General features: G+C 43.6%; 1 protein-coding gene across 3 annotated transcripts in view; it reads left to right on the top strand.

The window, feature by feature from the left end:
* Positions 1-26204, top strand: part of DNAH9 (dynein axonemal heavy chain 9) — a 378056-nt gene that overhangs the window by 283180 nt on the left and 68672 nt on the right. For all 3 annotated transcript variants that reach the window (XM_050764993.1, XM_050764994.1, XM_050764995.1), the window contains 6 exons: positions 3033-3155; positions 4170-4374; positions 6587-6751; positions 10171-10311; positions 14807-14977; positions 17329-17451. In XM_050764993.1, coding sequence (XP_050620950.1) covers positions 3033-3155; positions 4170-4374; positions 6587-6751; positions 10171-10311; positions 14807-14977; positions 17329-17451 — 928 coding nt within the window. The remainder of the gene's footprint in view (positions 1-3032; positions 3156-4169; positions 4375-6586; positions 6752-10170; positions 10312-14806; positions 14978-17328; positions 17452-26204) is intronic.

The raw sequence follows: 26204 nt of genomic DNA, 5'->3' as shown, positions 1-26204 counted from the left end.
AGAAGATCGAGACCATCCTGGCGAACACGGTGAAACCCCGTCTCTACTAAAAATGCAAAAAAATTAGCCATGCGTGGCGGCGGGCGCCTGTAGTCCCAGCTACTCGGGAGGCTGGGGCAGGAGAATGGCGTGAACCGGGAGGCGGAGCTTGCAGTGAGCCGAGATCGCGCCACTGCACTCCAGCCTGGGCGACAGAGTGAGACTCCGTCTCAAAAAAAAAGTAATAGAGGCAGCTGGGCACAGTGGCTCAAGCCTGTAATCCTAGCACTTTGGGAGGCCGAGGCGGGCAGATCGCTTGAGGTCAGGAATTCAAGACCAGCCTGGCTAACATGGTGAAACCCTGTCTCTACTAAAAATACAAGAATTAGCTGGGCGTGGTGGCAGGTGCTTGCAGTCCCAGCTACTCGGGAAGCTGAGGCAGGAGAATCGCTTGAACCCAGGAGGCGGAGGTTGCAGTGAGCCGAGATCGTGCCATTGTACTCTAGCCTGGTGGACAAGAGTGGAAACTGCGTCTCAAAAAAAAAAAAAAAAAAAAAAAAGTAATGGAGGCACTATTTGAACGCAGGTCATCCTCACTTAGAAACCTAAGATTTACCCACTCCAGCAAACAGCACATGCTTGCACTGAGGTCCAGATCACTCGGGGTTGTTCAAATTGAACATATGATGTTAAAAATAATAGTTAACCAAACCAAATATTAAATATTATAATGCATCCATGTTATAGAGCAAACTTTGTTGAGAAGTGAATGCCAAGGCATAATGTGATATATATAGATATAGTGGCCCTATCTCGCTCACTGCAACCTCCACCTCCTGGATTGAAGCAATTCTCCTGCCTCAGCCTCCCAAGTAGCTGGGATCACAGGCGTGTACCACTATGCCTGGCTAAATTTTGTATTTTTAGTAGAGACAGGGTTTCACCATATTGCCCAGTGGTCTCGAACTCCTGACCTCAGGTGATCCGCCTGCCTCAGCCTTCCAAAGTGCTGGGATTACAGCTGTGAACCACCGCTCCTGGCCAATATGATATATTTTTATTTGCATCTTCAGTCACATAGTAATCCAACCCTGGCCTTCTCCCAAAACTTTAATTAAAATATTCTTTTCCAGCTGACTAACAGTGCATTTTAGACAGGTGTATGTTCTTTTTGCTCATTGATGTGTCCCTAGTGTCTAAAACACTGCCTAATGCATTGCAGGCCCTTAATAAATATGTTCAATTAATTCTTAGTTCATGTCCATTAACTACTTTCCTGTTGAATGGTTTTCTAGATTTGTTGTATGTTATTTGAATACAAATGTTGCATTATATGTAATATGTATAGTCTTCTTTCTTCATATGAATGAAAATGTGTTCATCTCATTTGTCTTTTAATTTACGTTTTGTGAGGTTTTACATACTACAGTTCATTTTATTTTAGTTTTTTTATTTGATCAGATTTGTCAGCCATTTATTCTATAAATGATGACTAGAGGAGTCTTTCCTCTCCAAGAATTTTTAAAATGTTCACCTACATTTTTAGTCTTTAGTTTGTTGTTGTTGTTGTTTTTTAAGACAGGGTCTTACTCTGTCACCCAGGCTGGAGTACAGTGGTGAAATCATGGTTCCCTGCAGCCTCAACCTCCGGGGTTCAAGCAGTCCTTCCACCTTAGCCTCCCAAGTAGCTGGAATTACAGGCGCGCAACACCATACCCTGCTAATTTTTGTATTTTTGTAGAGAGGGTGTCTCACTCTATTACCCAGGCTGGTCTCAAACTCCTGGCCTCAAGCAATCATCCCACCTTGGCTTCCCAAAGTTCTGGGATTACAGGCATGAGCCACCAGGCCTGGCCCATTTTTAAGTTTTTTGAGTTTTCCTTTCTACATGGAAATGCAATCAATTTAAATATAGTTTAAGCTACTATATGTGGTACAGACTAATTTTCCAAGTGGGTAGCTATTGTTTCAATACCATCTATGAAATTGTCCATTCTTTCCTCAATTAATTAGAGATGTCATTTTACTATATATTAAATTATTTTATTAAATAGGGTCATTATTCTTTTCTATTTATCTAATACTACACCAGCTCTCATTTACTTTTATATTTAGTATCATTTATTGTGGTATTTCTCATTAAAAAGTAATATATCATCACTGTAAAGAAAAATGAGAGGGTGGGGTAGGAGTTACCATAAAAAACAAATAAAGAAATAGAAACTTCTATAATTCATCTTTCAAAAACACTGCTAACTTGTTGGTATATGCTGTCCTTTAAGCCTTCTTTCTACACATCTATATTGTTGAAATATACAAAATATTTAGTATTAGGTAATGAGTCCTTCCTCTTGTTCATTACTGGTTTTCTCCTTGCCAGCTTCACTGTATTCTTTTAGGTTAACTTTAAGATCTTTGGTTGAGTTTCATAAAGTTTTATTGTTATTCTTCGTTTGAATTGTATTATATCCCTGCAGCCTCAACTTATAATTGACTGTAATTGACTTATAAATTGACTTTAAGAAAATCAACCTATTCACATATTTATTAAACTCTACATAACACTGAAAAGTTAAAAGTAACCTAGATCTTTGTTAATTGATTGATAAATTAAGTTGTATCAATATGGCCTAATACCCAGTCATTTAAAATTACCTGGAAGGCTATTTAATGACATGGTGAAATGATTACAATATATTTCATGTAAAAAAACAGGTTATAAAACAAAACCACTATATGAATCTAATACAATCAAAGCTAAACTTGACAATATAATATGTTCAAATATACACAGTATACACCAAAATGTTAAAGACAGATTATAGTTTTCATTATCTTTTTTGTATTTTATAATTTCTCCCTATTTCTAAAAGTGTATATAATCATATAAATCTCACTTTACATAGGGAGAAAATGTGGTCATTGAAAACATTCCAAATAGCTGTGCCTCCAACTGTATCACCATGTCTTAGAGGTCACACTTGTCTCATTAAATTGTCGACTCCATAGCTTGCCACAGGCTCATACTCCCGGACTCATACTTGCTTCCCCAGCTACCTTCAAGTCATAGAGCAGGCCCTGGAAGCTGGAGCTGTGGTGCTGATTGAAAACCTAGAGGAGTCCATTGATCCTGTTCTGGGACCTCTGCTTGGGAGAGAAGTCATTAAAAAAGGACGGTAAGACTCAGCTGTGTCGCTGACCCTTCGTGGGGAGCTGGTTCTTGGCCCCAGTTAGAATCATGAAGAGGTCTGCCCTTCCTGGAATGTCCTCTCTTCAGTTCATGTCGAGTAGCTCCCTGCAGCACATCCACCTTTCTTTCTTCCAGCAGAGGTCTATTCAGTGACCTTTGTCTCCTAGAGAAAGTTTACTGGAAAAACTTTGCTTCCATCAGCCAACGTCCCAACTGACTTCGTTCTAAATGGCCACAGTGCACAATTTTGGAGAAACTTGAGAATGAAATTGGTCAAAAAGCAGACTGACTTTTAAGTATGAGCATCTTATACAAGCCAGTCATCTGAATTCTGACAACTCGGTTCCTTGTCAATTTAATGAGTCTCTGCTAGTTTGAGTGCTGGCTCAGGATAAGGGCTTAGCAAGCATAAGGCAAAGCAGGGGGTGGTGTTGAGAGGAAAAGAGAGGAAGAAGACATGCAATGGGTTCGTATGAGGGGCAGAGTAATTACCACGAAGGAGTGCTTGACTCAGGAACCTCACCCACTGCCGGGGCCATCGTTGCCTTTGCTGTCCTCAAGTTGTGCTCATTTACTTGCTTAATCATTTTCACCCATAGATGTCATTCCCCTGTCAGCCACGAGGAAAAGTAAGCCCTATTGCTGGCCTATAAAGCACCTTTGTGGAAACTGCAAGGTGGCTCACCTTCCTCCAGACACTTCACTGCCATCTGCTGGAAATTGTTCATAATGTACTAATCTACATTGACACAACAGGCATGGCTCTTCCTAGAGGTACACAGTGTAGAACCAAACATGGCGGCCATGGGAAACCATGTATCCCCCTCGGCTCCTGTTCCCCAGATTACTGCAAAAAAGAATCCCAGGGCTCATCCTAGACATACTCAGGAGGAATCCATCTGAATATGGCAATATTGTTTGAAAAAAAAATCTGAAATTCTGACCCCAACCAAATTTTACAGGAAGGCACCTCACCTTCACGTGAGCCTTTATGTTCCAGATTCATTAAAATTGGAGACAAAGAATGTGAATACAATCCCAAGTTCCGGCTCATCCTCCACACCAAGCTGGCTAATCCTCACTACCAGCCCGAGCTGCAGGCTCAGGCCACCCTGATCAACTTCACCGTGACCAGGGATGGCCTGGAGGACCAGTTGCTGGCAGCTGTGGTCAGCATGGAGAGGCCAGACCTGGAGCAGCTGAAGGTGAGGACAGGAGGGAGAAAACACTCTGCCACTAGAGCCTTCAGTGTACTCCACTCTGGGAGAGGTTGCGGAAGGGGGCTGCTTTTCCTGGGTTGAATCAGGTGGGTTCTACTAGACCCTGGAAGAGTGCCGACCCCATGTAGCAACCTGGGAACACCATACTGGGAAAAGAAGGATGGGTAAGCTGAGGAGCAGAAGCAAAAACAGTTTGAAGGACGGGCATGGTGGCTCATGCCTGTAATCCCAGCACTTTGGGAGGCCAAGGTGGACAGATCATGACGTCAGGAGTTCAAGACCAGCCTGGCTGACATGGTGAAACCCCATCTCTACTAAAAAAACAAAAACAAAAATTAGCTGGGCATGGTGGCACTAGCCTGTAGTCCCAGCTACTCAGGAAGCTGAGGCAGAAGAATCTCTTGAACCCTGGAGGCGGAGGTTGCAGTGAGCCAAGATCATGCCACTGCACTCCAGCCTGACAACAGAGCGAGATTCCTTCTCAAAAAAAAAGAAAAAAAAAAATGGTTTGGAGACTGGACAGTCCTATGACCAAGAGCAGAGCCTGGCATGAACATGAGTGCCACTGATCACACAGGTCCACCTGCCAGAACTAAATGGAGTGAAATTCTACAAGGGTAACAGAAATAGGTCCAACCATTTTAGGGTCATGTCTTAGCTTGGGCTGCCTTAACAAAATACCATAGATGGGGTGGCTTAAATAACAGATGTTTGTTCTCCTATAATTCTGGAAGTTGAAAGTCTGCGATCACGTTGGTTTCTGGTGAGGCCTCTTTTCCTGCCTTGGAGGCAGTGGCCTTCTCACTGTGACCTCACGTGACCTCTTCTTTGCACATAAAGAAATAGAGAAACCTCCCTGGTATCTCTTCTTATAAGGGCACTAATCCCATCAGGCCATGGCTCCACCCTAATGACCTCATTTAACCTCAATTACCTCCTTAAAGGCCACATCTCCAATATAGTCACGTGGGGAGTTAAGGCTTCGACATAGGACTTTTAGGACAACACAATTCAATCCATAGCAGATAACATGCTTTTTGTCCTCTCTTTAAATGTGATTAGATTATATAATATGTGGGGTTGGGGGTTGGAATTCCAGTGCATGAGAGCTTGAGTTCAGGGTTCCCTGGGACTCCGCTTCCTGCAACCATTCATTCATTGAACAGATACCTTGGGAGCACCAACCCTGTAACAGGCAGGATTTGAGGTATGGAGGACTCAGCAGTGAACAAAGAAAACCATGTCCCAGCCTTCATGGAATCTACACTCTAGTGGAGGAACACAGAAAACAGCAATGTAAACAAATGAACAATGCCATTCAGATAGCGACAAGAATTTTTAAGAAAGTAAAACAGGGTAATACTGGAAAGCCAGAGGGCAAATTTGAACAGTGGTGGTCAGAAAAAGATTCTGTGAGGAGTTGGCATCTGAGCTAATTCCTAAATAATTGTAAAGCCTCTGGGCACAGAACATTCCCAGCACAGAGAACAGCAAATCCTGGTCTTAAGGCAGGATCAAGATATATGGTTTTAAGAAACAGAAGAAAGGTCAGGGTGGCTGTGGCTGGAACCTCCAACAGGAAGGTTGTTCTTCCCACGGATCCAAAGGCTGTACAAGGGCAAAGACACTACAGCTGCCTGAAGTTAGTGCTTTAGGATACGGAGCAGAAAGGGAGGATGGGATGAGATCCGCTTGGATACCGGCACCCCACTCCAGCCTCGAGGAAGGTTTTACACAGTCTAAACTGGAAGACGGATTCTGCTGACTTTTTTTTCAAAGTAAGCCATAGGAGAGTTGTTCCTTAAAGTAAATTGGTAATAGAGAGAACTCTCCAGAGAACTAAAACTGGACCCTAACCCTCTAGTCACAGAAATAAACTCCGTTTAGTGAACGCTGATAATGCAGTGTGTTGCCCATTGTGCATTAAGCACAGCACAGAAATCCTACAGCTGGGGACTGGGATTACAGAGGAGTAAAGAGGGTAAACTGGCTCAAGGCCATGTGCCCAGAATATTGTACCGTTGGGCACCAATTTTGACTCCTCTGCTTGTCTCCTGCTCATGGTCTGAAGCTCTTTGCCATTCTGCCTCCAGTTTACCATCTTTAAGGCAAGGGACTTTGGCCCTATTCAGGCATACCCTTAGAGCAGGATGCCCTGGGCATCTGCACCTGACTGTCTCTGGCTTAATATTTGCAGTCCGATCTCACAAAGCAGCAGAATGGATTCAAAATTACCCTGAAAATGTTGGAAGACAGTCTCCTCTCTCGCCTCTCCTCCGCCTCTGGGAACTTCCTGGGAGAAACAGCGCTGGTGGAAAACCTAGAGGTCACCAAGCAGACTGCTGCCGAAGTTGAGAAAAAGGTAAAACTCCTCTGGTTAGTCGGGGGAGGCAGCCTCGGCTGGAGTCCTCCTCCAATTTTCTCTCCTCTTAGACAATGAGTCTGACTTTTAGAAAAAAAAGAAGTCAAAGTCACACATGGCTTTTCTGTCTTAGCAAGGTTCTTCTAGAAAGTCTACCTAGGCAGGATTCCTGAAGTGACTACCCCATACATCTTGTATTATGTAGTTCCCACCTTCTGGAAAATACTTTTGATGTCTCAACTCCATCCACATTTGATGAACACTTAAGCCTTTGCAGGGCCTGGTATTCTGTGCAGGGAATGGTCGCACAAAATGGATACCTCAGATAGTGTGTGGAATTGCCCTGAAGCTAAGGAATTGCATTGCTGTAAAAGCTGACTGGTTTGGGCATGATGGCATCCTGACAAAACCCACCAGACCGCAGACTCTCACAAGTCTGATCTTAATGAGAAAATCTCAACGACTTCCTAGGAAACTCAGCTCTCAAAAACTGTATCATCCTGGGAAGCAATGACGCAGTGCCCTGTTGTGTGTAGCTTCCTTTATTTTACAATGTTTGGAAGGCCCTTGGTCCCCGCTGTGAGGACTAGAAGACGGGATGTGATGGGAAAGGGGCCCACCCCATGCTCTGTCCCAGCATACCACCAAACCTCCAACAAGGTCTTTTGCCATCTCAGTCCTGCGCTTCGATCCGAAGAGCATTGGATATATTGGCTCTGAGCAGGACAGAGCATACTGTAACAGTGTCCAGGAACAATATACCTTTGAGGGAAGATGCTTATTGCCAGATTATTGGGATTTCTCCAAATATGAAAGACTTCGTTCTAGGTAGAGACAAGGTAGGAAATATGAAAAGCAATGATGGGTAAGACAGATAAACCAGGTCATACCCACTCTGGGATGATGGACAGCTGAGGTTGGAGTGATGAGATTGAAAGGAGGAAGAGTCAACCGAATGTTGGGTCAACAGCATTCGGCTTGGTGCTTGTTTACTTGTATTTCTTCCTCAGAGGGCCAGGCCCTAAAAGCCTAGGATTATGGCAAATTTCTTGCTGTATCTCCAACTTTGACCATGGATCTTAGAATACAGTGGCCTTCAAGTAAGTATTCATGAGGCAAATAAATGAGAAAGAGAAAGAAGACAAAAAGAAAAGGAACAACAAAAGGAAAAAGAAAGCTTCATACAACCCTTGACACACAGCAGGTACTCAATAAGTGTTCATTGATCTTAAAGAAAAATATAAAAAAAAAAAAAGAGATGAAGAGGCGGGGAGAAGAGATCAGCATGCTGGATCCCATCCTCTGACCTACTCTTTCTGTGTAAGTTGGGTCTGTCTCCCCATCTCTCTTATCCAGGGCAGTGGCAGGTCTACCATAATTGCTTTACAAACTCTCATTCCCCCAATCAGAGACCAGCAGTCTGCTTGGTGATCTCTAGGTTTTCCACCAGCGCTGTTTCTCCCAGGAAGGAGAGACAGGGAAACAGACCCAACTTACACAGAGAGAGTAGGTCAGAGGATGGGATCCAACATACTGATCTCTTCTCCCCGCCTCTTCATCTCTTATTTTTTTTATCTTTTTCTTTAAAATCAATGAACACTTACTGAGTACCTGCTGTGTGCCAAGGGTTGTATGAAGCTTTCTTTTTCCTTTTGTTGTTCCTTTTCTTTTTGTCTTCTTTCTCTTTCTCATTTATTCGCCTCATGAATACTTATTGAAGGCCACTGTATTCTAAGATCCATGGTCAAAGTTGGAGATACGCAAGAAATTTGCCATAATCCTAGGCTTTTAGGGCCTGGCCCTCTGAGGAAGAAATACAAGTAAACAGGCAGTTATGAAACAGGGCTGAGGGCTGAGGTCAAGAAAGCACAGGGATCAGTGAACACACAAAAGAGAAACACTCAACCTACGTTGGGTGAGAGGGAGGAGGTGCTTCCCTTGAGTGTAACTGGACCATAGAAGAGGTGGGAACTGGAAGTGGTCACTGGAAATGAGGCACGAAAGGTGGCCTGAGTTTCCATTGTATAGGGCTGTGTAAACCATGCTGGGAAAATTGGGCTATGTCCTGATGGGCATCAAATATCATGAACCTCTTTCACATATTTTCCATCTCTGTTTCTTTCTGAGTGGCTTTTGTAACAATTTCCTGAGATTTCTCTTTTAGTTTGCTGATTTTCTTTTCAGCTCCAGTCTATTATTTAAACCAAACACTTTTTAAATTTAAATAACTATACTCTTATTTTTAGAAGTTCTAGCTAGTTCTTTTCCAGATATGCCTGTTCTTTTTCATAATGCCCATGTTTTATGCTTCCTTTTGTGTCCACTGCTCTAAAACATACATCGTTAATGGTGAGTTTTAGGTTGTTCCGTCAATCCTTCTGGGGTGTTGTTGGTTTTGTTTTTGTTTTAGAAAAGAGTCTTCTAATTGTTTCCTTTTGTAATACGCCTGCAGTTTGTAATTGTTTATTATGAGAACATCTTCAGTAAGGATCATTGCCTTTTCCTGTGGTGCTCCCACAAATTATTAGTAACTTTCCTCTATTTTGGAGCATAAGGGCAGAGCATATTGAGGTTTGCATTTAGAGGCATAGTCTACCAGAAATCCCTCTTCCTGATCCTGAAGTCTTGTTTCTTATTTTTGCCTGTCTTAAGAATTTTCTGGCCGGGCGCCGTGGCTCACGCCTGTAATCCCAGCACTTTGGGAAGCCAAGGCGGGTGGATCACCTGAGGTCGGGAGTTTGAGACCAGTCTGGCCGACAATGGTGAAACCTCTTCTCTACTAAAAATACAAAAATTAGTCAGGCGTGGTGGCAGGCGCCTGTAATCCCAGCTACTGGGCAGGTTGAGGCAGGAGAATCGCTTGAACCCGGGAGGCGGAGATTGCAGTGAACCAAGATTATGCCATTGGACTCCAGCCTGGGGGACAAGAGCGAGACTTCGTCTCAAACAAACAAAAAAAAGTAATTTTCTGAAAATAGAATATTCCATTGAAAGATGTCTTTGTGAAATTACATATGAACTATTTCATAAAAATTAAGGAAAAAGAAGACTGTACTGGATTTCTACTGCTTGGTGTTCTCATTCATTTTTGAGTCATACTTTTTTTTTTTTTTTTTTTTGCATTTCCATGAAATCTTTCTTATTAGAGATGGAGTGTGGCGGCTTTCGTGGCTCACACTTCCCAACTGAAAGAGCTGACACCTCACCCTCCGAAAGCACTAGAAGTTTACCATCTCCTTTCTCATCCCAGTTCTAGGAAGGAATACCATAGTAGCTTTTCAACTTTCTACCCATCATCCCCATCCCTGTTCCCTGCATCCCCTAAGCAGACACATGTCTACTCACACAGAGGGGCCATGCTGATTCTCAGGAAGCCCTGGTTGGTTGGAACAGTGTGTGGTTGTTTATTTTTCTAACAGGTCCAGGAGGCCAAGGTGACCGAAGTGAAAATCAACGAGGCCCGAGAGCACTACCGGCCAGCAGCTGCCAGGGCCTCACTGCTCTACTTCATCATGAACGACCTCAGCAAGATCCATCCAATGTACCAGTTTTCTCTCAAGGTGACTTATACCTGGAGTTTCTTGCCTGGTTATAATAAAGCAGTGTCATATTGCCAATGCAGCTCTCTGTGAGAGCTTATCCATGTCAAATCATTAGCTATGGCAGGTCTGTAAGATCAAAGCCAGGAGAGCAGCTATGTTACCTTCAGACATCTCTTACCATCCTCATCTCTTTAATTGGGTCTTACATGACTCATGGGTAATTTTGACTAGAACAGAACAGGACACCACAGCAAGTTTTGGCTCATTCTTTCAGTAGGCACACATGATATGGTGGGTACTATGCTTACTGAATGTGTGGAAGATGATACCGAAGAAATATGAGAAGTGATCCCTGTCCCCAAATAACTTAAAATATAATAGACAATCAAATGTGTCACTTGTATTGATTAAAGTCCAAAGCAGGCAATAATAATACACCAACTTTAAATTAGTTTTCTTATGACCCTAATATCCCCAAAGCTCCTGCCTTATGATTGTTGAAATATTCCTAAAACCAAAGATGTTAGCAAATTGTAAAAGCTGACTAAACTTATCTTACTCATGAAAAAATAAAGACCTATAAATTTTTAGTGCATCTCTGAAAGTACATCTTTCTCCCCTAGGGCATTCACCAAAAGACCACAGTTGAAGAGGCATTAGGAGGTAGTGAAGCATTTCTAAACCTCTTTGGTTTGACCCAAGAAAGAAGACAAGCATACATATATACACAGAGAAAGAGGAGAGACCATATGTATATAGACACATGGAGATTTCACATACACGCAGTCACACACACACACACACAGAGAGAGAGAGAGAGAGAGAGAGAGAGCGCACACCCTTCAGATCTGTGAAGTGTTTTCAGCTAAACCACCATGTGGAGACCAAGATGGCGGGGATGGTGACGCGCAGATGAGAAATCAGAGGGCCTCCAGTTCCTGGGGCTCATTTGGTTGAAGATGGCATTTAATCATTTCCCAATCTTTTTCTTTTAACTTAGAGTCTCTGCAGATCGGATGAACTGTGTTTATAATATTTTATGTTTTTAAAAGAAACCCAATACTTGGCCTCATATTTCGTTTAAGGCGACACAGGAAAGAATTATAAAATCTTTTAAAACAGCATAAAAGTTGGCATGATAAGCCTAATAACCGTAGGATCACCTCCCTAGTTCCAAGAGTAGTTGAAATTGACTATAGGTATCCATCAGAAGCCTACCACAGTGACTCTTTCTGAAAACAAGAAATTAGATGAGGCCCATGACAATCTGTGTTCAAAAGCATGTTGTAAGATATTTGGCAGCAACAGTGTCCAGATATAGGAAGTTCTGAAGCTCCATTTTTAAAGTTGGGGAGTTGGAGTTTGGGTCACCGTACCAATATTAAGAATTGCAAAAACAGCTGTTCATTGACCAACCTGATCATTAAAAGCAAGTTTAACTGCTTTATGATAAGTAGCTGAAGTAAGGGTGTTCAAAACCATCGAAACCACAATGCATTTAGAAGCCTTCTCTGATTTGAAGGAAAATGGACCACTGTAGTTTCCATGGTCTTGGCTTTTGTCTGGGGTTAGATTTTGCGGTTCCCCTTCCTGGCAAAGAAAGAAGAGGTTCTCTTAGAGTATGGAAACCCCAGATAGGCCAACGTGGCAGGAACTGTTCATCCCAGCTTTCAAAAGTCTTTTGAGCAGGAATATATTAAAATGTGTGTGTGTGTTTACACATGCAAAAACTCTTCAAGAGCCAGGTTTTGAACTTGGAAGTTTATAACATAGTTAAGATGGAACTTAAGTGGCAGTAAAGTAATTTTTCTTCAGGATTTAGCCAAAGGCAAGGCAAAGGTTAAAAAGACACATTCACAGGGTGCCTCAGAGGGAAAGACACCTCACTGGGGTCTCCTGCAGATTGATGGGAGGCCCAGCTCTCTGTATTGTGTGCATTCTGCAGAGAGACATGGCTGGGGGAATAACACTTCTCAAAATAGAAGAAGCTTGCATCAGATAGGCGGAGGCGAAAATAACACAGCATTGGTCTCAAATCGGAAGCCCAACAGCCTATTGTCCTGTTTTCTTTGGTCCTTGGAGGACTTTTCAAGTACTTTAATTGGTTGCCAGCATTGAAAAATGAGGAGAAGTTATGTAAGTTCCAAATTATGGCTTCTCGTGAAGGTTTGGAAGATTGACAACGCTGAGCTCACATCCCACGTGGCGTGATTTTGCTGGAGCCAAGGGATGCTGTCCCCCCTAGACTGGCATGTGCCTCCAGTGTTGCCACAGTCCTTGTGCCTCCCTGTTTGGTATTAGACACCTGGCCCCTGAAGGCATTGAGTTTGATACCCTCGGTCTAGAGCGTTGCTCATATTTTGCCTAAGTTCTTTTAGGCATTGGCAGGACACAGTCATCCATCCAACAAATATTATTTTAGTGCTCACTATATGTGAAGAGATGGGCTAGATTTGGGGACATGGAAGAGAGTGAGTAAGGCCCGGGTCCCACTATATGTGCTCATAACCTGGTAAAAAGATGAAAAATACCAAACATATGAGACAATGGATAAAGGCCCTACAAAAAATTACGAAAGCTGCTGAATATATGTGAAGGTAGTTTGAGTCAATGATAAGACCCCGTTGGCAGGAGAAGGAACCTTCTGGAGAATGCTGTGGAAGTGGGATCAGGCCCAGCACCAGAGCTGTTCTGACACCAGAAGTAAGAAGAAGAAGCTTTTTGGGTTTTGTTTCTTGTTTTAGGACAGAAAAGAAAAAGAGAGCCAAAGTTAGTTTAATGTAAGGAAAATGCTAAATGTACCTAAGTTTTAAATTTTTTTTAATATCTTTTCCTGAATTGTGAATCACTTTGTTTAAACTTCAATAACTAGAGCTTCTTTACTGATTACTGCTATTTTGATAAAGAGAGAGCTTTAGGGAACAGCCATAGTAACTGCCAGGAGAAAGCTCTCCACTCTGTCTCTATGAAACTGTTCTGGAATCTTCCCAAACCGCTCTCTGTGGTGCTGGGGGGACATTATCAGCCTCTAATGAGCTATTCTTCCTATCTAAAATCTGTCAAGCAAAGGTAACCATCACAATGGATTGGGTTGAACATGGGCAGAAGATTTTGCAAAGATCATTAAAACTAAATAAAGAAGAAAGGCTGCAAAGGCTTTGTTAACAAGAAACACCCTGGAACCATGGAATGGAGAGAGAAATTCACATTTTCCTACTTTGCAAATGAAGAGATATTGAGACTCAAATCTTATCTGGTTTCCATTAATGTTCAGATACTTGGTGGTGTTAGAAAGACTTAAGATTTTTTTTTTTTCTTATCGAAGCCACAAAAGGAAAATAGAGAAAAGGCTGGAAATTTGCATAACCCCAAATTGAAAAGTTTCAATTTTATCTTCGCTTGTATTTTCTTCTGTTCTGTTTTTGTTGTTGTTGTTTTGTTTTGTTTTGTTTCTTAGGTTATTTTGAGACAGGGTCTCACTCTGTTGCCCAGGCTGGAGTGCAGTGGCACTAGCATAGCTCATTGCAGCCTCAAACTCCCGCTTCAGCTTCCCAAGTAGCTAGAACTACAGGTGTGTGCCACCATGCCTGGACAATTTAATTTTTTATAGAGACACGGCCTCGCCACCTTGCACAGGCTGGTTTTGAACTCCTGGCCTCAAGTGATCCTCTCAGCTCTACCTCCCAAAGTGCTGAGATTACAAGAATGAACCACTGCACCTGGCCTTGGCTTTTATTTTCTTTGTTTGTTCTATTCACATCACATTTAAAATGTAACATTCCAAATATTTACTTTTTTAAATAGTCAATATCTAAATTTAAAACAATGGAAAACTGATTAACATGATTTTTATATTAGATTATGCACATAATGTATAGTTCAGAAGATGTAACCAAAGCAGGCTATGCGCCCCACATTGCAGGAAGGGTCCATGAGAAAGGAGGCTGCCTGCAAGGACTCACTCGTCTTATCACTGCAGAGGCATATATGCTTATAGCTATGTGATAATTCACATGAGCAAACTAAGAAAAGATAATAGCATGTTTTCTTGTTACCATTGTCCTTCTTGGCAGGATATTTTGGGAAGACATTTCTTTGTTTTTTTGTTTTGTTTTTCTTTTTGAGACAGAGTCACTCTGTCGCCCAGCCTGGACTGCAGTGGCACCACCTGGGCTCGCTGCAAACTCCACCTCCCAGGTTCAAGCGATTCTCCCACCTCAGCCTCCCGAGTAGCTAGAATTACAGGCATGCACCACCATACCTGCTAATTTTTGTGCTTTTAGTAGAAACAGCGTTTCACCGTGTTGGCCAGGCTGGTCTCAAATTCCTGACCTCAGGTGATCCACCCACCTTGGCCTCCCAAAGCACTGTGATTACAGGCATGAGCCACCATGCCTGGCCTTGGGAAAAAATTTCTATGGGCTGGAAAACGATCACATTCTTCTCAGGTAAGACCACCAATATATAGTAAGAGGGCTGTGTACCTTACCAGTTTCCTGCTTTCTGTCCCCAGGCCTTCAGTATCGTCTTCCAGAAGGCTGTGGAGAGGGCTGCTCCTGACGAGAACCTCAGGGAGCGGGTGGCCAGCCTAATAGACAGCATAACCTTCTCTGTGTACCAGTACACCACTCGCGGGCTCTTCGAGCGTGATAAGCTGACCTACCTTGCCCAGCTAACCTTTCAGGTAAAAATGGATTGAAGAAGTTTCCAGAAAACAGGTTATTTTTAGTGCCCAGACAGCAGGTGTTAAGAAACTTTCTTCTTTAAACATCACTTCCCACAGCATGTCCAGACTGTCTTTGGATAGAGGCATCACACAAGAAGGTCCAATATGGTGTATGCATCTGCCCCCACCATTTCCCACTTGTGGCAGACATACTTAATCCATCATTGTACTTTTTCTTGCTGATCCTGGATGATCTAAGATCTTCCTCAGCACAGCCCTCCAGCAGCCACTACCAATCAATCAAAACGGGCGCTGAAGATGAAACTAGATGAAACCATACCAATAACTAGATGCTTTTTGAAATGCTGTAAGAAACTTGGTAGAGTATCCATCATTGTTTATTTACCTTTAGATTGCAAGTTTACTGATGCAGCCATCCCCTGCGATAAGAAATTGCGCAGGTCTTTCCACAACTGTAGCAGCCTTGGCCTTAGAAAGTTTTTAGTAACGTTGATTCTCAGGGGTTTGGGAAGCAGGGATTTCCGATGTTGCTGCATCTTTAAGAAGAAACCTTTGTCTTCTAGTTATTCTCAACATCAAAAAACCGTGAAAATTTACTTCCTTCTTCTTCTTTTTTTTTTTTTTTTTTTGAGATAGAGTCTCATTCTGTTGTCTAGGCCGGAATGCAGTGGTGTGATCCTGGCTCACTGCAACCTCCACCTCCCCAGTTCAAGTGATTCTCCTGCCTCAGGCTCCCAAGTAGCTGGGATTACAGATGTGCACCACCATGCCAAGCTAATTATTATTATTATTATTATTATTATCCTGTATTTTGAGTAGAGACGGAATTTCACCATGTTGGCCAGGCTCGTCTTGAACTCCTGACCTCAGGTGATCCACCCACCTCGGCCTCCCAAAGGGCTGGGATTACAGGTGTGAGCCATTGCATCCAGCCTCATTTACTTCCTTTTACATGTCCCTCTAATCATTTAGAATTTGAATTTTTTCCAATATGTAGCACAGACTAATTATCTCAAAGGTCTTTTCCAATTCCAAAAGTCAGATATCCCATCATCACTTGTGTGCTGACTCTGTTTGCACCTTTCAGGGTCTGCCTGAGTTCATGGGTAAGTGTTGCTGTGCCTCATCCCTCACCCCCTGTATTCCCCACTCCAGCCCAGCTGACAGCTTGGCCTTTGCAAAAAAAGAAATGTGGGCCCCACCTCTCAGTGTGAACCATGAGCTCAAACCAAGCCAAATCCTTTTCTCTCCCCTGTACACAGCTCACTAATTCCCATTTCAAGTCTCTGCTTTTTCCGTCTCCTACTCCATGGAACGTCTCCTCTTCTGTGAAAACACCCCATCTCTTAGCTTCTCCAAGACCCAATCCAAAACTACTTATAGGAAAGACACATGCACACGTATGTTTATTGCAGCACTATTTACAATAACAAAGGCTTGGAACAACCCAAATGCCCATCAATGATAGACTGGATAAAGAAAAGGTGGCACATATACACCATGGAATACTATGCAGCCATGGAAAAGAATGAGTTCATGTCCTTTGCAGGGACATGGATGAAGCTGGAAACCATCATTCTCAGCAAACTAACACAGGAACAGAAAACCAAACACCACACGTTCTCACTCATAAGTGGGAGTTGAACAATGAGAACACATAGACACAGGGAGGGGGACAACACACACCGGGGCCTGTTGGGGGGTGGGAGGGAGAGCATTAGGACAAATACCTACTGCACAGTGGGCTTAAAACCTAGATGGCGGGTTCACAGGTGCAGCAAACCACCATGGCACATGTATATCTATGTAACAAACCTGCACGTTCTGCACATGTATCCCAGAACTTAAAGTAAAAGAAAATAAACTACTTATAGAAAGTGTAGTCAAATTAGTTTCTTCCTGCCCTTCACTTGCTGATAACTCCTCTCTTCTGTAACTCCTTTAGCATTATGGATTCCTATCCGCATTTCTAGCTGCCATATATTCATACGTCACTTTGACATTCTCCTCAGATCATGTCATTTGTATGCGTCATCTGCTCAATTAGATTGCAGAAACATACTCCATGGCATTTATGATTGATATGTCATAAATGCTTATTAACCAAGATATAGTCACTCACCGCGTGCAGTTAAGTCACTCCGATGTTTGGGGTGAAAATAGATAGACACGGAAGTAATGTGTGTGAATATGCACTTCCTTCCACTCTACCCTCACTGAACAACCAAAATTGATGGGCAAACTCTAGTATTAGAGGCGGTAATAATTATACTGAGTAACAACCCCTAAGGTTTCTAGGACTCTGGCTACAAGCTAAAGAAATGCAGTGTCATTTCTCCACGTTGCAGATTCTCCTCATGAACCGAGAAGTCAATCCAGCGGAGTTGGATTTCCTGCTTCAATCTCCAGTGCAGACAGGCACCGCCAGCCCCGTGGAGTTCCTCTCACATCAGGCGTGGGGAGCTGTCAAGGTGAGTATTGACCCCTAGAAAAAAGCCGAGCTGTCATCTCTCAGAGTTTACCTCTGACACTGGTCCCCATGAAGTCAGCAGGGCTCTCTTTTGGAGTTCAAGCACGGAGCTGTGTTAAACATGGGCACATCCCGTTCCTTGTGTCCCCACAGCAAGCTCATCTTTCCTGGGCCTGCAGAGAAGCAGCAGGTGTATGCTGGTGTATGAGGGCTCTGCCTCCAGGGTGTGAGGAAACAGGAAGTTCCCGTGAGCTCCCCTGAGTCAGCTGAGCTGCTTTTCACCTACCAGGGCATAAGGCTGGAACATGGGCTCCTCGGTGAGTCCCTGGGGTTGATGTGGAGAGGCTGCCACAGCATTTCCATAAAACAGCAGGTGCCAGGGCTGTATTCAGGCATCTGAATCCTAACTCAGAATCAAAGCAGGAAAGCATTTCAGCCTGGGATGCTCAGCAATTAATAACAGCTCTTATACATTGAGTGCCTTGGAAATGCGTTACCTTATTTAATTCTCATGTCCACCTGGGCAATAGGTATTATTTGTTCCCGTTTAACACAGGAGGAAACAGGTCCCACGCTTACCAGAAGCCCAGGACACAAATTTTGGTCTGCCTGATGGCGGAGCCTATTTTCATTCCATGTCATGCAGCTTAGTTTAGCTGCGATTCTATGAGTGCTGACAAGATCACAAACTCTAAGGTTCTTTCAGTAGGTACTATGCCTGCAATTCACAGATCCTGACACCATGCCTGGCAGGGAATGCTGGGTGAGGCAACGCCAGCTCGCTCTGGAGTCTAAGCCTGCACTCCCTGTGGGCAGTTGAATGAGCACCCATGACAGGCGTCAGCGCCATGTGAGGAATAACATCTGCATAAGATGAATCTTGTTTATGATCTCCCGTGTTTATTGCATTTTATAGATGTTTAGCAGCACAAAGAAGTAGAAGAGTAAAGTCATATGATTGGCTTGCTTTCTCTTTTTTTTAATTAACATGGTTTATTTTGAGACAATGATTCATATGCAATTTTAAGAAATAATACAGAGATATCCCTTGTACCCAGTTTTCCACAATGGTAACATCTTGCAATACTATAGTACAAGAACACATCTGGGAAATTGTCATTGATACAATCCAGAAAGTTCCGTCATTAAAAGGACCTCTCATGTTGGCCTTCTATAACCACAACAACATCTTCCCTTACCCAGTTCCCAATAGCTACCAACCATGAATCTGTTCTCCATTTGTATAATTTTCTGTCATCTCAAGGATGTTACATAAATGGAATTATACAGCATATAACCATGTGGGATTGGTGTGCTCATTTAGCATGATTCCCTCGATATCCATCCAAGTAGTTTTACTTTATAACTAAAACCTAGAACTTAATTATTTATATACCTGCTGTCCCCTTCAAGGGAGTCATCTCAGGAAATTCTAGGCTCATTCCATTAATGCAACCATTGCTCAAAGATAGTTTTCTAACTTCTTTTTCAGAGCCTGTATTGTTTTAACCAACTTTAGGACTGTATCTAAATCAAGAGTTGCCTCGCTTTTTCTGCAAAAGGCCACTTAGTAAATGTCACCATCTTCCCATCGTCACATGGCTGTCTTCCCTCGCGAGTCTCTGTCTCTCTGCTTCTTATAAGGGCACCAGTTATATTGGATTAGGGCCCACACTAGTGGCTCCATCTTAACTTGATTACATCTACAAAGACCCTATTTCCAAATAAGTTCACATTCACAAGTCTGGGAGGTTAGTTCTTCAGTATATATTTTACTTTGGAGGGACACAGTTCACTCCATAGCAATTATGAGGGCCACTTAGACTTCGCAGGCCAGACTCTGTAGCAGCTACTCAACTCTGCCAAAGCCATACACAGTATGTAAATGAGTGGACATGGCTGAGTTCCAATAAAACTTTATTGACAAAAACAGGTGGTGGGCTGGATTGGGCCTGCAAGCTGTAGTTTGCCAATCTCTGATCTAAATAATAAAGTTGTAATTTGATTTTTATTTACTTTTATTTGTCATTCTGGGCCCAATCTGGTGAATGAGAAGGGAAATAATATCCTGGGGAAAAAATAAGGGGGAACTCCATTCGCAACAGAAACCCAAATTACAAAGTTACGAAATGCTGGAGAATGATTACAATAAATGCCGGGAAGTGGAAACCATCCATTTTCCTGGGCTGCATAAGATACAAATGAATACACACACTTTACAGTAGCACTGTCCAAAAGAAATATAATGCAAACCACTTAAGTATTTTAAATTTTCTATAGCTGCATTAAAAAATGCTTTTAAAAATGAATAAAATTGACCAGGCATGATGGCTCACGTCTGTAGTCCCAGCACTTTGGGAGGCCAAGGTGGGCAGATCACCTGAGGTCAGGAGTTTAAGACCAGCCTGGCCAACATGGTGAAACCCTGTCTCTACTAAAAGTACAAAATTAGCCAGGTGTGGTGGCGCATGCTGTAATCCCAGCTACTTGGGAGGCTGAGGCTGGAGAATTGATTGAACCTGGGAGGCGGAGGTTGAAGTGAGCTATCGCGCCATTGCGCTTCAGCATGGGTGACAAGAGTGTAACTCAGTCTCAAAAAAAAAAAATGGATAAAATCAATTTTAGCAAGATATTTTCTTTAAGTCAATACTGCCAAAATATTATCTCAATATGCAGTTGTTATAAAATTATTACTGAGATATTTTGTATTTTTATACGAAGGCTTTGAAATCTGCTGAATATTTTTTAAACTTACAGCTCATCTCAATTCAGATGCCAAATTTTCATCCAAAACATTTCTATTGAGATTTCATAAAATTTAGAGTTAAAATGGTTGATTCATATACCCAAGTTGTTCCAACAATCTTTAGAAGTTTCCAATTAATAAAACAAGTCCTGTTTTCTACACTTGAATTGTAAGACCATTAAAATTAAATGCAATTAAAACTTCAGTCTCTCAGTCCCACCCGCCACATTTCAAGTACTTGGGAGTCACTCGTGGTCAGTGGCTACCTTGTAGGACACTATGGCCCAGAGCTAGAGAACAATTTCTCGTGGTCTGATGCCTTTATGGAAAATAAGTTAGTTCTCTAAAGCAGTTCTGAATGAACCCCTCTGCAGAACTGGAGCAATGATGGAGATGAACTAATTAACACAGGCTCTGGAGTCAGACATCCCTGGATTCAAGTTCAAGTTTGTTCCTCTGAGCCTTGGTTTCCTCATCTGCAAAATGGTCATCGTAATACCTTCCTCACAAGGCTACGTAACATACAGAGCAGGCCGGGCGCGGTGGCTCAAGCCTGTAATCCCAGCACTTTGGGAGGCCGAGACGGGCGGATCACAAGGTCAGGAGATCGAGACCATCCTGGCGAACATGGTGAAACCCCGTCTCTACTAAGAAATACAAAAAACTAGCCAGGCGAGGTGGCGGGCGCCTGTAGTCCCAGCTACTCGGGAGGCTGAGGCCGGAGAATGGCGTGAACCCGGGAGGCGGAGCTTGCAGTGAGCTGAGATCCAGCCACTGCACTCCAGCCTGGGCAAGAGAGGGAGACTCCGTCTCAAAAAAAAAAAAAAAAAAAAAAAAAAAGATACAGAGCAAATGCCAAACCAATGGAAGCTGATTGGTTATGGTTGCTGTATTTGTTTCCTAGAGGTGTTCTAACAAAGTACTACAAATGGTGTGGCTTAAAACAACAGAAATCTGTTCTCTCACAGTCGTGGAGGCTGAAAGCTGAAATTAAGGTGTCGGTGGGGCCACGCTCCCTCCAGAGGCTTTAGAGAAGGATGTTTCCTCGCCTCTTCCAGCTTCTGGTAGCCCCTGGTATCTTTTGCTTTGTGGCAGCATAACTCCAGGGTCTGCCTCCATGTTCACATCTTCACGTGGCCGTCTTCCCTCTGTGAGTCTCTGCCTTTCCACCTCTTTTTTTTTTTTTTTTTTTTGAGACAGAGTCTTGCTCTGTCACCAGGCTGGAGTGCAGTGGTGAGATCTCGGCTCACTGCAACCTCTGCCTCCCGGGTTCAAGCGCTTCTCCTGCCTCAGCTTCCCAAGTAGCTGGGATTACAGGCGTGCGCCACCACACCCAGCTAATTTTTATATTTTTAAGAGAAATGGAGTTTCACCATGTTGGTCTTGATCTCTTGACATCATGATCCACCTGCCTCGGCCTCCCAAAGTGCTGGGATTACAGGCATGAGCCACTGCACCTGGTCCTTTCCACTTCTTTTTTTTTTTTTTTTTTTTTTTGAGACGGAGTCTCGCTCTGCCACCCAGGCTGGAGTGCAGTGGCCGGATCTCAGCTCACTGCAGGCTCCGCCTCCCGGGTTCACGCAATTCTCCTGCCTCAGCCTCCCCAGTAGCTGGGACTACAGGCGCCCGCCACCTCGCCCGGCTAGTTTTTTGTATTTTTTAGTAGAGACGGGGTTTCACCGTGTCAGCCAGGATGGTCTCGATCTCCTGACCTCGTGATCCGCCCGCCTCGGCCTCCCAAAGTGCTGGGATTACAGGCTTGAGCCACCGCGCCCGGCCCCTTTCCACTTCTTATAAGGCCACCAGTCCTATTCGATTAGGGTCCACACTAGTGACTTCATTGTGACTTGATTACATCTCCAAAGACCCTATTTCCAAATTTCCTCAATATATATTTTGGGGGGACACAATTCACCCCACAACAATTATGATGATTAATCGCCCAGCTATCTGGTGTCTACGTGTTGTCGTTGATATGGATTGTACCACGTAGAATTTGTCCAAAGAAGGAAGAACTTTCAGGACCTGTGAGTTGTGCAGTTGGACCAAGTCCAGTTGCCGCCCTTTTTTTTTTTTTTTTTGAGACGGAGTCTTGCTCTGTCGCCCAGGCTGGAGTGCAGTGGCCGGATCTCGGCTCACTGCAAGCTCCGCCTCCCAGGTTCACGCCATTCTCCTGCCTCAGCCTCCCGAGTAGCTGGGACTACAGGTGCCCGCCACCTCGCCCGGCTAGTTTTTTGTATTTTTTTAGTAGAGACAGGGTTTCACCGTGTTAGCCAGGATGGTCTCGATCTCCTGACCTCGTGATCTGCCCGTCTCGGCCTCCCAAAGTGCTGAGATTACAGGCTTAAGCCACCGTGCAGTTGCCGTTCTTTATATTACCCCCACAAAGCCCTCTGCTGCAAAAGTTACAAGGAATAAATGATTCACAAGCACTCTTCAGTGCTTTCATTTCACAAAGCTCCACCCAAAACCTACGTACAATTTCGTTTCGTTCCTCTTTTAACAAAATGGATTGTTTGGTTCGCCTTGCCTTGCTTCACTTGGCTTTTTTGTTTTGTTTTGTGGGCGAAGCTCATCTGGCTGTTCAAAGGCTTTTGCCAACTAGAGGAGCTTTATCTCTCGATATGAATTTGTTAGGAAGAGCAGCAAAGTCCAGACCCATCCAACTCAAGCACAGCACAGGATGTGAGCAGGTGAAACACAGTACATTATGTAGAACTCATTGCCAAAGCCTTTGATGAAGGCTCTTTTTAAGTGTTTGGCTGGGTTTTAGCCTAAAGAAACAAAAAAAGGATAATTGAATAGGACATGATTTAAAAAAAAAAAAATTTAAGCATTCTGTCTCATGAGGAAGACTAATTGCCTTGTTTCCCCAGAAGAACTAATAAGCAGGTAATGAATAAAATCTTTGTGATAAAATACTGCTTTTATTAATGTCCTTTGTAAGGGTTTTTTAGGTCCTATCAAATGCAGAACTTTCAGGTAATGGGCATGTTCTGTTGTTCATTAGAAAATCTCATCTGCGATGAAGGCCTTTGTTAGCCTTTGAAAAGGCCCCTCACTACCACTCTGGTTGCCAATTTAGCTCAGTTGTATTTTGCTACACAGTCCAAAGTAATTAGGTTAATTAGTCATTCCCATTTAGCTTATTAGAAGGCTAGAAATCCCTTTTCCTCATTTGGAAGATTAAATGTTGCAATTGTATTCAATCTAGAGCTTCAAGAAAGTGTGTTTCAGATCCAGCCCTGGCAGCTGGGAGCACTGATCACAGTGTAATTTGCCCAGTTTTGTGGAGACGCCAGAGGGGGTTGCAGGACTGCAGAAGGGTTAATAATGATGCAAACTGGGAAGAGGGGGTGAGTGGCTGCCTGGAAGAAGATGAAAGTCAGCTCTTCAGCACAGAGAGAAATAATTACAGCAGCTGCAGCTTTCTCAGCCTGTCAGGAGCCCTCCTGCTGGCCAGGCAGATGTCAAATCTTATTAACTGAGCATTTCCTAAGTGCCAGGCAGCACCCTGCTAGGTCTAAGGTGACAAAGAGGCCTACAAAAGTTCTTGCCCGCAGGGAGCTCACAGTCTTGTGGGAGTAACAGACAAGTAAACCAGCAGTTGCAATTCAATAGCCACATGAGCCCCCAAGGAAGGCAAAGGGAGAGCTTTGTAGCCTTCAAAGCACTTGTATCTACATTACAGTGTGAGATGTGGCAGACCGCATGACTTGGCCTCATTTTCCAAATGAAAAAAAACACTCACAAGGGTTTTAAAACAGGTTCCAAGTCCATTGGCTCACAAGTGGTGGTGCTGGGGCCAGAACTCCAGTCCCCCGGTGCCTCCTGCTCCACTCCCTCCACACACCACTCCACGTGACTTACCCGTACCAATGAAGGATCACTCCCTGCTGTAAGCGATCAGGGTGAAACTGGGAAGCCACAGAGCCCATGTAAAGGAATATGTAAAGCTAGGACGTGTATTCATTGCCACGGGACAAAAGCCTCCACAAGCCCCGGTCACATGCCTCTGTCCTTCTCCAGCTGTTCCTATCAGTGGTAAGGCAAAAGACTCCTCTGCAGCAAACGTGCTGCTTCCTATCAGGCCCTACACTCCCCCTCCTCCTTGCTTTAGCTCTTCTTGATTCTTCCCCCCACCCAAAAAAAAATCCCTTTCCTTCTCTCTACCTCTATCTCTGCCCAGCAGAATTCTACATACCTACCAAGGCCTCCCTCATCTCCTTTCTCCCTAAGCTAGGACTGCAGGCTCCGTGAAAGGCTTGTGTTTTTTTGTTGCTGTTGTTTTTTCCTATTGTCTTTCCCAGTATCTGGCAGGTAGTAGGAACTGAATGAATGTCAAAAGAATGAATGAATGAATGAATTCGTCCAAATAGAAAGATGATATTGGGTTCCTAAAAACTCAAGGCACTGTGGTAGGTGCCTTAGACACAAAGTCTTGTCTAGCTTTTCACGTCATTGGGGAAACCAGGCATTCAGGCACAGTTGAGTAATGAAGGCAGGACTGCAGGTAATTAAGTATCTAAGTGAGTGATGTTGATGTAGGCACTCTAAAGAAATAGAACAGACCTCCTACACACACACGCCCAAAATATGGTTTCAACATCAAGACTGATGATGCTACATACATACTAAAAGGGTATGAGAAAGTTTATTACTCAGATAACGTGGTTTTCTAGGAAGAGCAGAGGAGCTCCCAAGCAGACTGCAAATGGCTTGAGAGTGCCAGAAAAGGAGACTGCCTTGAGTATTATGATGCTTCTGGGGTGGGGCCAGGGCAAGGGTGTCTGTGCATGGGCAGGGGCTTGCCTGGTACAACTTCCCTCCCGCACCAAAAGAGGCAGTGCCCAGGACAGAAGAGGAAGAGGAAAGGATGAGATTTAAAAGCTATCAGCAGTCAAACATCTAAAAATGAAGTCAAACTCTTTATTAAAGATGTCAACTCTGCAAGTAGCTCTAAGTCAGGGGAGTCCAATCTTTTGGCTTCTCTAGGCTACATTGGAAGAAGAAGAATTGTCTTGGACCACACATAAAACACACTAACATTGGGGCCGGGCATGGTGGCTGATACCTGTAATCCTAGCACTTTGGGAGGTCGAGGTGGGTGGATCACCTGAGGTCAGGAGTTCAAGACCAGCCTGACCAATATGGTGAAACCCTGTCTCTTCTAAAAATACAAAAATTAGCCAGCCGTGGTGGCGGGCACCTGTAGTCCCAGCTACTCGGGAGGCTGAGGCAGGAGAATTGCTTGAATCTGGGAGGCGGAGGTTGCAGTGAGCCAAGATCGTGCCACTGTACTCCAGCCTGGGCGACAGAACGAGACTCCGTCTCAAAAACAAAACAAAACAAAAACACTAACACTAATGACAGTTGATGAGCTAAAAGTATATATATATATATCACAAAAAAACTATAATGTTTCATGAAAGTTTATGAATTTGTGTTCGGCCGCCTTCAAAGCTATCCTAGGCCGCATACGGCCCAAGGGCAGTGGGTTGGACAAACCTGCTCTGAGTGGTTTACAAAAGGATGGGAGGTCTACATGTTCTGCATTAGGAAAGATGGCGCGAGGGAGGTTGCAGGTTTTGAACTGGTCTTTCACAGCTTGTAGAGCCTTAACGTGTAACAATTGTGACCAGCACAAGAAAAGGAAGAAGTAGAATGTGGCAGAAAAGAAAACAGGACTTTACATACGGTGGAAGTAGTATGAACAAGGAAATGAGTTGGGAATGAGTCAGGCACATTTCCAAGGTTGGGGGCAGATATGCTCAGAGTGGGACCGAGTAGGAGGACACACAGCTTACTGGACAGATTGAAGAGAGGCACCAAATGAAGAGATCTGGCTACCAAGTTATGCATTTGGACAGAATCCTTACAGAAATAGACAACCCATGGACATTGTAAAAGTTGGCGTTAACACAGAGTACATGAATAATTCTAGAAACATTTTGAGAGGTGAATTGACAGGGTTTGGTGGCACAGTGAGTTTGAGGAGGAAAGGGAGA

The sequence above is a fragment of the Macaca thibetana genome, chromosome 16, assembly GCF_024542745.1.
Source record: "Macaca thibetana thibetana isolate TM-01 chromosome 16, ASM2454274v1, whole genome shotgun sequence".
Taxonomy (NCBI): Eukaryota; Metazoa; Chordata; class Mammalia; order Primates; family Cercopithecidae; genus Macaca; species Macaca thibetana.
The sequence above is the reverse complement of the archived record's forward strand: the minus strand, read 5'-3'. Positions and strand labels throughout refer to the sequence as shown.